The sequence below is a fragment of the Xiphophorus maculatus genome, chromosome 5 (assembly GCF_002775205.1).
Source record: "Xiphophorus maculatus strain JP 163 A chromosome 5, X_maculatus-5.0-male, whole genome shotgun sequence".
Taxonomy (NCBI): domain Eukaryota; kingdom Metazoa; phylum Chordata; class Actinopteri; order Cyprinodontiformes; family Poeciliidae; genus Xiphophorus; species Xiphophorus maculatus.
In genome coordinates, this window is record NC_036447.1 from 17,017,309 (window position 1) to 17,031,999 (window position 14,691).

The 14,691-nt window shown below is 37.2% G+C and overlaps 1 protein-coding gene across 4 annotated transcripts in view; it reads right to left on the reverse strand.

Moving 5' to 3' along the window:
- The window catches only part of endov (endonuclease V), a 58,347-nt gene extending 46,145 nt beyond the window's left edge, over window positions 1-12,202 (reverse strand). For all 4 annotated transcript variants that reach the window (XR_002752822.1, XR_002752823.1, XM_005803082.3 and 1 more), the window contains exons 1-6: window positions 12,084-12,202; window positions 11,023-11,194; window positions 6,661-6,795; window positions 5,799-5,838; window positions 5,256-5,368; window positions 156-224 (exon numbers count right to left, since the gene is read on the reverse strand). Coding sequence is in view for 2 of the 4 variants with exons in the window: in XM_005803082.3 (XP_005803139.3) it covers window positions 156-224; window positions 5,256-5,368; window positions 5,799-5,838; window positions 6,661-6,795; window positions 11,023-11,194; window positions 12,084-12,139 (585 nt within the window). In the remaining 2 variants the exon portion in view is untranslated. The remainder of the gene's footprint in view (window positions 1-155; window positions 225-5,255; window positions 5,369-5,798; window positions 5,839-6,660; window positions 6,796-11,022; window positions 11,195-12,083) is intronic.
- Between the last annotated feature and the right edge of the window lie 2,489 nt (window positions 12,203-14,691).

The following is a 14,691-nucleotide window of genomic DNA, read 5'->3' on the forward strand; positions in this document are numbered from 1 at the left end:
ATGTTCAGCATCCATCTCTCTGCGAAGTTGATCATCCCTAAAATAATTTGACTTTCAACTGGGTGGCTGTGTTTTGAAGTAAGCCTGCAACAAAGCATCACTTTAGTTGAAAGTTTCTATTTTTTTTTTTTCAGTTTGTTTGTCCTCTGACGCACCTTTCCGAGCACTTTGCCCGAGGCGGCGGTGAGTGGGAAGCTGTCTCCTCCTTTTTGCAGAGCAGCAATCTGCAGAGGCAAAGAGACAGAAATCAAAGTCAAAAGACATGTACAACATGACATAACAAATAGCAGCTTAGTGAAAGACACCGTTAACTCAGAAAGCGGGAGAAATGACCCTCTGTGGGCTTTTTTCTGTAACCTCCAAGTGACCCGACTTTCATGTCTGGCTGAAACCAGGCTTTAACAGGGTTCAAGTGTTTAACCTTATTTTCTGTTACATTGTTTTCCACAGCTGTAGCAGTTTTTATTTTTATGATAAAGATCAAAGTTTTATTCATATCAACTTTGAAGGTCTCTCTGATGTTTATCTGAGAAATACGCTAAACATATAAACTAAACTTGATTTACCAAGTAGGATAATGATTGTCTTTCTGGAACAGTTTAACACCTAAATGCAAGTATATGCCCCAACAATTAAAATGAGATAGGGAAAATAAATACAAATAACATAAAATATTTTTAGGTATTCATTCAGATGTTTTATAGCTTATATTGCCCTAGAAGGAAATCACTGTCTGCACTGCAGAGCAAATATTTAAGCTGAACAGCTTCCTTTTCATTTAGCCAGCAAATAATGTCCTCCCTGCTTCCTTCTGAACTCCAATATCTGCAAAAAGAAATTTATTCCAGAGCCAAAATCAGTCAACAACTCCTTTTCAGATTTTAAAAGAGCCCAAATAAAAACCTCTAAAACACTGACATTTTTCTTTGAATCTTTTCAAAAAGAATGGAAAAAACCCTCAGATTGATGGGACTTAAATCCGACCTCTGTTCCAGTTAAAGTTTTGCTCAAACAGTCAAAGAGACAGGACAAAGTCAGCCGTAGCGATGCGGGCTGCTGTTGACAGGTGCACTGTGTGTTATGGGCCAGAGCAATGAAGGGAGTTTAGCCCCTGTGATGGATGGAGTGTCTGCTCCACTATGACTGATTACAGCAAGCAGCCAGCAGGAGGACGGCCGCGTGGAGCATCCAATCCAAGCTGGGACGAGTCCAACCGTGTGTGAGATAGAGGCCGGCCTGCTTCCTCCGACTCAAGAGGAGGACAGAAAGCCAGAAAATAACAGAAGTCAGAAATACAGAAGAGGTCATCAATAACCCACCAATTCAAATCACACCTAGGTTACCAATGAGGGGGGAGAAGAAGAGAGACAAAGAAGATACGACTTGTAAAGAAGGAAGAGACAGGAAAGATAAACTAGAGACTTTCACTTTTCTCTCATCTTTCACTTTTTTGAGTGTTTAAGGTCTTTCAACATGTTTTGTCTTGAAGCAAGCTAAGAGAATGCCTTTATAATAGCTCAAAAGCACCACATGTAGATATAAATAAATGGAAAGCAGGACATGACACCTAAATAAGAACACTAAATGGACACTTGTGGCTGTTAATTTAGTTTGACAGAAAAAATAGCAGCTGAAGTGCACCTTCGTTTATTCCTGAATAAAGAAAACATTTTCTGCTTTTGCCATAAACTTGAACCAAAACTACTTAACATTTTTATATGTCATTTGTTTCAACAGATAGATTAAATGTTTTTTGGGGGGAAAAATTATATGAGCAGATGGATGATTTGAGATAAATTCTGAGATCAATTTTGAGGTAAGTAGAAATAAGAACCATCTGTCCGATGTATAATACTGGGTCTACAGAATTTGAACTATTACATAATATTTAACTTGATGTCAGATGCTAAACACTCAATACCAGCTCAAAACAACAAATAAAAACTCGAGTCAGCTCTTCAAGGAGAGGCATGATCCACAAATTGAGAGAACCTGAAATAGAGGCGAACCTTCCAGAAGTGGATGCTATTTTTACAGAGCAAAAATAGCATCCACAGATACCAAGCAAAAATTACTTTGTGACCAAAGATTAACATAAAGGTGCAACAAAATTCTGTGGTGTTAAACTATCACAGCATTGAGACTGTTGGACAAACGAAGATTTGTTAAATATGTCAACTCTGTTCTGCTATATTTTAACTTTAACTCATTTTAAAGTCTGATATAGAGCTAAATAGTTTGGATGAACTATCTCTGTCTATTGGGGATATTATCTTACTCTTACATCTTAATAACTGTGCAGCATAGCTTTTTACATGTGTATCTGAGATCCCGTAATGGATCATTTAGCTTCTAAAGAGCTAATTTTCAGTCCAATTTCCAATCTGGAAAGGAGCCTGTTGCAGCTTATGTTTCACACATTATTCCACTACTCATTTATTAAACTCCTCAATCAGCAAAGATGTGGTTTATGTGGAGCATCGCAATTCAGTACGTGCCTATAGACAAATTGGTTAAACCCCCAGAGAGTGACAATGGTGGCAAAAATATGTATGGGAAGCAAAATCAAAAGTTTCCCACAGAAACTGAGTCAAGCTTGAGCCCAAAGATGCAGCACGGACATGCGAAACCAATGCTGCTGGAGACTGACAATAAAAGAGAAGCTAGCAAATTTTTGTACAGACGTTCAATGGGTGGATGTGTGTGACTTTATCCTCTGGGGAGACCCTGGTCTGTGTACATAAAGATCAGATTCCTCCTGGTGGTGGAGACGGGATATTTATAATGCCAAAGCAACAGACACTAATTGAGGGAGATAGAGATACTCCTTCAGAGAATTCAATTAGCATGTTACAATGCCACTTGAGTGTTTTAGGCATAAGCAGTGTGTGTGTTGCATCCAAATGGACTCAGCAGTGGATCAAATATGTCATTTCTTCATCTCAACAGAAACTCGCTTCATTTTTAGAGAATTTTAATTTTTGTCCTATTTTACAAATCGTATAAATAGACGAAAACTAACATTGCACATCACCTCAAAACAGCACAACTTGGAGGTGGTAGCATCATGCTGCGGGGATGCCTTTCTTCAACGAGGACAAAGATGCCGATGTGCATAAACTGGAAGATGGACAAAACTAAAAGAAGTCTTACAAGACAAGAAGTCACAGGCTGCAAAGGATTTGATGCTTGAACCAAAATTCCCCTTCCAGCTGGAAAATGACCACATTTTAAACTGTGCAGCATTTAGGACTGGTAATGCTGTAGGCAGCTGGATTTGGACTTTAACTGATGTTTGCAAAATATAAACAAATACATTGAGTTTCAGGTGAGTTATTCAATTAAAGTTGCAGTATGTAACTTTTATAATAAAAAAATCAGTTTCTTGCATATTTGTTGAAACTGTCACTGTGGTATGACACAGGTAATTTGTGGTCCTACTGCCATCTGCAGAAATGGACCACTCACGGTCAAAACCAGTCAATCTGAGCCCGGAGGAAGGTCTTAACTCGTATACACACTGCTCAATTTATTAATGGAGGAGAATCGAGGACAGAGCTACTGAGCCTTATTGCTGTCAAAAAAAGCAAATACTGATATAAAGCTTTGTTGGTTCGGTTTAACATGTTTTTCTGTAGCAGCGTGAAGAACCTCAAAGTTCCCAAATAGCAGAGTTTAGTGACAGCTTAAAGCTGAACTGCAGAAAGTTGCATTTCACACTTAGTTGAGAGCGTAAGCATTCTGCATGTGTTCAGGTATAAACAATGCTGTATTTGTTTGGTAAATGTGCGTTCTGAAACAACATGGCTGTAACGAATATTTTTGGTCCGAATGTGTGCCGTTACACCTCTAAAATTTACATATATCTTTTTTTCTCTGACTCCAACAGAATGTTTGTCCATCAGGTAGATTTTCGACTTTAATTTGTTCTTGTCCCTCCTCCTCTAGGTCACCGAGGCGCCAGACTGGAACAAAATGAACATTTGCATATTAATCAAACCCAGGTTTTGCAGTCCCAGAAGCACACTTGAACCAAAAGGTATTTGTTCCAGCTTGATTTGTATTCAGAGCATCTCATTAGCATTAGCTACACAACAAGGACTTGTCACACTGTCAAAGCCGAACATAAACACACTCTTCCAGCAAACAGAAACATGTGGATGTGAGCTGAGGAAACACAAAAATCAAACTCTGTATGTTGCTCTGCCCCTCTCTGACATTTACAGTGAGAAACAAGTCAAAATAACAAAACTAATCACTCCTTCAAACTTTCAGTCAAAGACTGGAGCTCTTTAAAGTGAGAAGCAAATTGAGCTAATAGAGACGCAGTAAATGAAGCACAAGAAAGCTATTTGTGGTTAGTCTTCAAAAACATCCAAATTAGAGAATCTCATAATATTTTTTCTGCATTTCAAACCCCATGCGTTTCAAGCAAATATTAGATTGATGAGCTTTACACTAACTCACTTTGATCAAAGCCTGGCCATTGCCTTCCTAAGCAGTTCCACTTGATTCTCATCTCCCTTCATTGCTCCATCTAGGATTTGTCCCATTCAGCTCAATTTCTTAGGATGCATTTCTGCTGAGCAAATCAGCGAGCAGAAGGAGGTGTTGTGAAAGATGACGCTGGTTTTCTGTGCTGTTTTGGAGTTACAGTCTGCCTATAGATGTAGTTTGGAGCTGGCAGTGGAGGAAGTGAACGAAGCCATTCAGTTCATGTTGGCCACGCTCCCAAATATTGAGCAATTGAAGTTGGAGCAAGAGGAATGCTTAAGACATTTTATTGCTTGCAAACATTTTGTGACCCTACTCAGCTTGGCACTCATCTCTTCGCAGTGGGGGATGCTTGTTTACAGCTTTACATACATCACAGCCAAATGTTAGCGATTGGGTAATATCAGATTCAGTTGTTTCAAACTTCAGCAGAGTCCATGTCTCCAACAAGCCACTGTTTGCCATTATCCGAGGGTACAGACCCTCCGTAAAAAGCAAATTGTGGAACAATGGACTGGTTTTAACCAGGCTTTGATCTCTAGTGGTTCCTTAAATTAGCGACTATATTTTAAGTGAAAAAATAAATAAATAAATAAAATACGGTCAATTTTAAACATTTAAAATTGTTAAAATTTTAAACAATTTTAAATTTTGTGTGTTGTGTGTAGCACACGGCACATAATTTCTCATGCCAAAACATACGGTGAGTCTTTTGATCATTCATAATCATTATATGAGTTAAAATTATTTGGTGGTCTCACTTGTGATTGGTGCTCCTCGTCTTTAAGCACCCCCTGCACCTGCAGCAGGTTCTTAGCCACGCCCACACAGGGAAGACCTGACAGCACCCCAAGATGACACGCCAAGCCGAACTCTGTAACAGATAAAAAACATTGCTTTTGTTTTTTCACACAGACTTTGCACACAGAACATAGTTTGTTTTTTTGTTTTTTTTAAAAACTGTCATTACTGTTGAGGAAGAAAAACTGTCCTACAGGCAAAAAAAAACCCATTTTCAAAATATTTTTCTGGACTAAATAAAGACCGGGACTTAAATTGTCAGCAAAAGCTGCCCATGCACACCCAGCCTTTACAATTGTATAAGATTGGAGCATACAAAGAGAATGACTTTTGACCATTCCTGTTGGAACGATTTCTTTGAATTATTCAATATGGTGGCTCCTTTCTTTTTCTTTAATCAGTCCACAGGTTTTCTATCTATAGGAAATTGACCCTTTAACCTGTATAAGCACAGCTGCATTAATTATCCTTTAAAATCAATAAAAATATCAGTGAATATGTACCTCTGTAGTGGAAAAGACCATTCCCATCCACAAACACCACCTGTTGAAAGGAAACAGAACATTTACTATATACTACAAATATCAGCTTAAATGGAATAATAATAAAGCCAGCCATAAGCAAGCCTTAATCCATCACCTACTGCCCTAAACAGTTAGAGATGTCCACTTTAAAATTTCATTCCACTTATTTTTATTTTTACTCCCTTTGTTGGAAAACTCAGACGTGTTAGAAAAACATGTGAGCTTGAGATTTTCCCACTTCAACACACCAATGAATGTTTGAGTCCAGAAGAGACGATGCAGCTATTTTTCTGCTGGGAATAGGAACTGATCAGGAACAGACCCCTGGAAAGGCTGCAGATAAACGGGCAGCGACAGAGCGTGTGTGTGTGCCCAGGCTAAATGTCAGTAGAAGTAAATCAGTTTGTGTGTGCATGTGAGAGAGAAACTCTGACCGTTTCTACACATTTTCTTGTGTGGGGACAGCGAGACAGAGGGGGAGGAAAAGGAGGAGGCGTGTGGGCTGTGACAAACAGAAGCGTGTGGGTGGGGATGACTTAGAGATGACACATGGAGGAACAGTGAGAGGGAGAACAGAAGAGCTTTGTCATAGATGCTCTACTTGATCTAATGTGTTTGTAGTGAACCAAGCTGAACCTGGGTAATACAGGTCCTAATTAGAGGCTGTTTAAAGAGAAATAAAAATGAGTTTAATTATTGCGGGTACATCTGACTTATTGCATCAGATCAGGCAGAGATGAGGATAATTACTTTAAAACTAATTCAGGGACTCACATTGGGGCTCCCTGTTTAATCCAGAACAGAATTCAGACTCGCCTTTCTTTCCTCATTGGACACAGACCTGAGGCATAAGTGTTGGCTGGCTGATCTTCAGTCGCTGCAGCGCCTCCAGGAGGAAAGGGGTTTCCCTGAAGGCCAGGAAGCCAGAGACATAGGGGGCCGTCAGGGTCACCATGTGACTGTCTTCATACAGAATCTTAGAGGAAAGAGCAGAAACCAGTCAGTTCCCTGTACTGGGTTTCAGAACACCAGTACAGTGTCCTAAAAGAGAGACGGAGCGATGCTGTCTGGATCCAAGTGTTCTAGTTTAATTCACCTCTACGGTTTAGGATGCATTCACATTTATGCAAACATCTTACTGTCACAAGCTGTGCGAAATGAAAAGAAATGTTTAAGAATAACTGTAAGTGTACGGGCATATATTTTATAAGTCTTTATAAATCTTCTATCACCTCATTGCTGGTACTGTTCAGACCTTTGACTGTTTAATAAAAACAATCCTCAATCTCTAAAACATAACTCTACATAATCAATATAGATGTTTAGATAAAAATAATCTGCTAAGCATTAAATGCTTTCAGATTTACTGTTGCTTATTTATGGTTTTGAATGACCACACAAAGAATTCATCCATGAATATTAAAAAAAGATTAGTAAAGGCCTATGTCTTATTTTTTCTGCAGAGTTGTATATGGAGACCATTTTCTATGGAAGACGATTAGGGCGGCCGCTGAAAAAAAAAGAATTCTGACTTTAATCTCAGCGGCCCTAATGGTCTTCCGTAATTTTCTTTTCAAAACCTATCGGAAATTTAAATTAATTAATGTCTCCAGAACCAATTATACATTTCCAAAACCCTTCAATGACTTAAGACGCACCTCTGCACTTATTTAAAATGTTAAATTTTAATATTTCCCAGCTTGTTTGGGTTTTGTTAAAAGCCAGTTGACAACCTCTATCACACCTTTTTTATTTTTCATTTTGTTCAAGCTTTTACAAAACATCATGCAGCTTTTAAAATACACACACACACACATATATATATACATACATATATATATATATATATATATATATATATATATATATATATATATATATATATATATATATATATATATATACATATATATATATATATATATATATATATATATATATATATATATATATATATATATATATATATATATATATATATATATATATATGTATGTATATATATATAGATTCATGTATGCATGTTACAAGGATCAAAAATGTTACCTCTCTGCGTTTACTTTAACTTTCAATTTCTTAAAACGCAGCAGTTGAAAAATCTAAACACTAAAAACGATAAGGCGGTGAGCACACCAAGTGAGCTACATCTTCAGATGTCATTTTGTGTTTTACCTTATGGAACAGTCTAAGATGATGTTCTTGTTATGTACTGTGCTTTATTAGGATTTTATTTGATCAACCAACACAGAGTTGAGCAGCTATCAAGTTAAAGGAAAAGGGTTCACAGCTCAAGTGGTAAAATCTCTCAAGAGGACAGCTACAGTATTAGCCTCTGTAAAGGCCAATTCTCTGGCCTTTACAGAGAATTGACAAGAATAACACCGTTGTTGAAATAAGGCAACAAGAATCTGCCATGTATGAGACACAGCATGTTAGGTAAATTGTATATATTATTATCAAATATTTGTTGTTTCATGTACCTTTGTAATGTTCTTGTCTTATATGCCTTTATTTGTTTTGTTTCATCTTAGCATAAAGAATGTTTCTGTGTTGTTGAATTACTTTGATTCCTTTCTCAGAAGGCCTCTCTGAGGAAGAGCAGAGACAACCGTTTTCAACAGGGTTATCGCTCAGCAGAAACCTCTGCATCCTTGACCTGCTAGATAGCTATAAAACCGTCGCCGTGACGATGTACAACTTGCTTTGTTTTACCCTGTGTCTGGAACAAAATAATCTAGTGCAAGATACCATGTGTTTTAGTTAGTGATTGTCATTAGCACTGCAACTAAGTGATGAAGTGTTTTGCCCCCACCCCTTAGAGTTGCAGTGTTCTCTGTGATAGGGACTCTGAAAGCAATAAAAAGAGAGGAGCGGACAAATGTGTTTTCAGAGCGGTTGGAGATTTGTGACTGGAAACACATCTCTATCCGTTCTCCTCGCGAGATAAAAAGAATCTAACTCTCTGGTCTTTTCTGTGTTTGTTTAAATCTGTCTTTAATAGGTGTTAAACCTGACACAGCAAACCTGTAGAAGAAGCTGATCTGGTCAGATGAGATCAAGATGAAAGTTTTTGACTAACATGCAAAATGCTCCTGGAAAACTAGCAGGCATTACTCACAGTGAAACATGGTGATGGCAGTATTATTCTATGGGGGATGCTTTTCAGCAAAGACATGGAAACTTGTGTGAATTTCACTGTTTTTGTTTAATTTTGTGTAGAGTAGAATTTTATCTCTATGGCGTTATTCCAGATTGATATAGTAAATTATTCAAAACAATTTACTGTTGTAAACATGAAAGATTTTAGGTTACTAGATTGTTTGCTTACACCTTGGGGTCATGTGTTAAATGGTGAACATTTAGAAATAGCTTATAAAGTGTATGTCACTAAGCACACATATGCTTTAAGCACACTGCTTGAATCTTTTGTCTATTTTAAGCAGCAATGTTACAGGTGACCGATTCTCCCATGATGACCTTCCTGGGATCCTGCAGATAATCAGCAGGGTTCAGGAGACCAGAACCTGCATCTCTCTGGAGCACAAGCTGTCACAGCTCCTTGGTCACTCTAAAAATACTTTACTGTTGTGCCGCTGATGCTATAAGGTCAAACCTAAATCACCTTCCTTCAAAGCAAACAGCAGATGCTACAAATTAGACTTTGAAAAGCTGGTATTGGGCACAGAAACTAGTGAAGGGAACCTCAACACATGATTGGTTTCATGACAAACTGTCAAAAATGTCTGTCTTTAAAAATACAGGCTAGCTTTCAGGAAATATTTATGTTATATTATGGACTCTAATGACCTGAAAGCCTCCCCATAACAATGTTACAAACTGCACAATAAATGGTTTCTTTTTTTATTCCTTACCAAAGACCAATTTGAGATCTTGTGGCACAAGCAGTCTGTAGCACTAGATTTGTTAAACAGTAGAAGAAAGCAGAAAACTTACAATAATTTTAATATAACATCTTGACCAGCAGTATAACTTTATGGGCTCAGTGTCAAACATTTGAGAGAATTAAATAGGTGCACATGCAGTATACAGTGGCCCTCAAAAGAGTATACATCCCCTAATCAATATGTTTGGGATTGCTGGTGTAAATATAAGTCATGCTCAACAATTTCAGATTATCTTTCCAAAAATAATTGTATTTTGTACCATTTGACAAAAATTAAAAAATGTAAGCAAGAAAAAAAAGCTGAAAAATGAATAGAGAAACTGTAACAGCTAAACCTTATTTCCAATAAGACAGATTGACTAAAACTCATGGAATGTATGATCTTAAAAAGACTGAATCTGGAAAATGAATTGAAAGAGTGCCTTGTTGAAGTACCAGTGGGTGGTGGGGGTGGGGTTAAATATTACATTGTTTTTAGAAAATTGTTTTTGTTGCCCAGCCTCATGTTTTTTATCTGACAAAAACCTGCCATTTTAAAAGGGGTGTGTGTTAAGTGTCATTGTAATCAAATAAACAGCCAATTAGATACACTTCATTATAATCTTAGCTATAAAACAATGCATTTAAGTTTAAATTATTGCTAAAATTGTTAAAAAGTTTCCTATCTAGAGAAAAACAATCAATTCCATGCAGTCACTGACTCAGCTGTTGTTATTATGTACTTCACTCCACTTACATTTTTATAGATCTCAGAGTAAAACTGTCTGGAGTTGTTTAGTATGCAGTAAAATTACAATAAAATAGGACGAATTGAATTGATCGCATTACAGGTTTTAGCATTGGACGGGGAAGATAAATGGCCTAGTAGACATTACGAAGCATTTTAAACTATATGTCACTCTAGACACCAAGCGAATATCCCAGCTGGAAGCATGAGTAATGTTTCCCTCATTCCATCAGCTTTCTGAAGTCATAAAAACAGCAGCTAATTAAAAATAATGATGACTCAAAGAGCGAACACTTTAAATATGACTGCTTTTAAAGGTCGCCTGCAGCTGGCAGACAAAATTTCAGCTGTGGCCAATATAAAGTATATATAAATATTAATAAACTCGGCTTTTCATTTTATTGTGCTATGTTTTTTAATAGCTCCTCTGCTAACTGAATGGCACTGATGAAAAAAAAAAAAACAAGCTCACGTCTGTTAAGCAAAAGAGCAGAAAAGATTTTTTACTGCCACTGTTCTGTTATTTCACCACTAGAGGGAGGCTCGGCTCGGTGTGATGGCGGTCAGCTCACCTTCAAATCAGGGTAACTGAGCACCACGAGCTGGGCGCAGGCGCTGACTTCATCCCCTTTGATAAAGGAGAGGTCCACGCCACCGACCCGCTCCAGGCCGGAGAAGTCTGGGCTCCTCTGCCAGTCCTCAGTGTCTTCCTCCACCACCTGCTGCCTGAGTCGCTTCTGCTCACTGCATCAGAGCAACACGCACACACACACCCACAACCCACGCACGCACACACACACACACACACAGATGTTTTCACAAAATCCAACACTACTCACCTGTAACACTCCGAACCAAGACTCTGTAATAATGTATTCTGTTAAATAACTTGTGTTATAGGAGATTGAGCTACATCATGAATTTACATACTGGGTTGGGTTTGTTGCGACTATTTGGTACAATTTCTTACCAACTATCTTTGGCTTGATGTACATAAGAAACAATGTGATATTTTTGCATTATGAATCAGGTTTGATCAAACATGTGATTAAATTATTGTTTTTAATTCTGAAAAATTCCCAAAACCTTTTAAATGAATGACATTTTTTGAGTCCAAGTCTAAATGCAATTTTGTAAAAACACACATTTATGGGGCATTGGCTAGTCTTTTTTTTTTTTTGCATTGCAGTCTGTCACTCATTTATAATTTATTTATATCTAGGAAAAATGATAGATATAACTTCTTTCCCCTTTTTTTGTTTTAGAAATGGGGAAGTGAAAAGTTTGGAACCTTAAACACTTTTATATGCTTAGTTCTCCTTTGTCCACACTTTTATTTAAAAAATAAAATAAAATAAATGAATAAAAGCAAAATTCTGAACAGGAACCCAACTACCTTCCTTAAAAAGTTCAACACTTGTATTATTCCGCGCTCTAATTTGAAACATTTTATACTAATTCTGATTTTTACAGTTGTAATTTATGCTGACTGGCATGGATTCAGTTTTAGCTTTGAATTAAACCCAAAGAACGAACATTGAGACGAGGCGAGAGTAATAACGCAAAGTTAATGTTGTAACTACAGGCTATTAACCAGCTCATGGAGATATAAGGTGTAGAAGATCGCGCTGACCTTTCCCATTGTTTGACCAACTCTTCAGGTGGAGGACTGGGCATCTGGGTCATCATCTGTTGTAGTTTTGATTTATTTTTACAGAAAAGGGGGCGACCAAAACAAGACAAGACGTTCACTTCCGCAAACACTCTGACGAAAGCATAAGGGCGGAGTCTTTATAGTATACGTTCCTATAGCCCCCTCTAGCGGAGCTATGCTTGAATTACATTACATTTTCTTGACGTACTTCTGAATTCAAAATTACGTTGCTAAAATGTATGTTGCTTAAAAAAATGGATGCTAAGAATTGTTGAGTGAGAGTTGAGAAATGCTACAATATAGATTCAGACAAATCTGGGGGAAGGAGAGGCCTGGGGGGGTCTGCCTTAATCCTAGTGTTATTTGAAATGTTTCATTTGGCATAAATCATTCAAGTACATCACTCTGTCCTGCCAGAGTAAGTCGTGCACACTCTCTTCAGTATGTATTAAGAAATAAAACTATAAACACCTATATATGTAGACAACCAGGGTATTTCAAACAAAATTGTTGTGGGTCTTTGCATTGACTTCCATTCATTTTTCATTCATTTCTACGGTCTAATCCTGACCTTATCCTAAATCTAACCATTACTGTTACATGCCTAACCCAAAGTCTAACCTAATCTTCAATTCACACCTTCGCCCTAAGCATAACTTCTAATACAAAAAAAATCACTTCCTCTTATGAAGCCCGGACTCTGGGCCCCATAAGGAGCAGTCGGTCACTACAGCGTCGTATGTGTTAGGAAAAATGTCCTAACAATGTATCAATTACAAAGCCATCCACGTCTTCACCTACAATCAGGTTATTGAGGGTTATTGTTGCTCCACTAGATGGCAGTATAACCTCAAATAAACGATAATGTTCACATTCTCCAGTTTATTGACATAAACGATTTCAAAAAAGTCTGGCTTCAGTCAATAAGTGAAACAATCAACCAATGATATAAAGCTCTTTTGCTGTAGAACTCACTGTGAATGCAGTAACACAATAAGCATCCGCTTTTTGAAAGCTTGTGAATAAGTTGAGTTTTAGTGCTTCTGGTGCTTTTGTCTGTGTCCTGGTTTACTGGATGCTCCCTCATACCTCATCCTGTTGTCTGCAGCAGCAGTGAAATATCAGTAAATATCATTGAGTTTGTAGCAAACAGACTTACGTAAATGATAACAGAAGCACCCGTATGTTTAACAGATGCCATGCATGCTTTGGCGTCATGAGCTGTTTCTCCATTGGCCATTTTGATTAACTTCAAGAGGGGCAAACGTTTTTTGTGTACAACAATTCAACAGCTAGTCTTCTTCTTTTGCTGTATTTTTATTTTGGTCCAGCTGTCTGACAATGTGGTCCTTAAAAATGGTAGGTTAAAAAATATGAATAGATTCACCTTGCAGAAAATGAGTGACTCATTAAGAGGTTCTATTTTTGCCCATCATTTTCTGAATGATACTCTGCTACCAACTCAAAGCTACAGTAAATTTATCACACCAACAATCTGCTGAGAAATCATGACATGATTATCTACCATATAAAAGGACGCAGACTGGTGCAGAGTTCACAATTTAAAGAATGCCATTATAGACTTTGAGAGGGACTGCTTGAGATCTGTTGAGAGATTTAAAACCAGAAAGGAACATTTCACAAATACCGCAGGTATCAGGAAACATCTTAAGTAGATTAAAAAAATAACATTCTCAAAATTCTTTAAGCTAATAAAACTGGTCTATTGGTTTTCAACTATGCAGTATATTTTCTGCACAATATCACTGAGTGTAATATTAATGTCCCAAAGGACTGCTTGGTGTACACTGTTTGTCAGCTGTTATATCCCAGTAGTCATTCATTTGTGTTGCACATGCCAATTATATGATAGATGTAGTATCACTGCAGATATTGCTCATTCATGATGCAGCGACCAAAATGCTAAATGTTTCCAACATTGTAAGGACAGAAAAGAAACTGAACAGTGATTGTAGATCAATGATTAACAATAATATCTTATGCAGGCTTATTCCTTAGTTAATATGATATATATATATTGTGGTTTCTTCTTTGTAAATCTTTTTCAGTTTTGCTTCAAATATTGGATCCTCACTTCATTCAGTCTCTTTTTCCTCTCTTGAATGTGCAGCTCTCATGTTTTTTTTTTCCATCTGAGACATGTGAGCTCAGCTGCTTTAACTCACGTTGAAAGCACACAGCTGCTTAAGGCATTTAGTCGCCAAGTGTCTCTTTTCTCATGCTGATGCAGTCAAAGTACAGCTGAGGCTTTTGTGCCATTACAGATGCGTCTCAGAAATGTCCCCAAACTTTCATGTCATTTTGGTAATTAAGTCAAAAACATAATGAATTGACTTTATTACCCAAAGAATCATATATGTCAATGGCATATTTATCTTATTTTCATAGTAATAATAGCGATAACATTAAAATTAACAGACATACACTTTTAAAATAACCTTTATGTGATTAACCTAAAAATGATTTTTAACCTTTTTTAAAGTAGTAGCATCTGTGTTTTAAAACCAGTTTTCTGTAATTCCCTGTTTGTTATGGGTCCAGCAGACATGCATTTTGTATTTTTCAA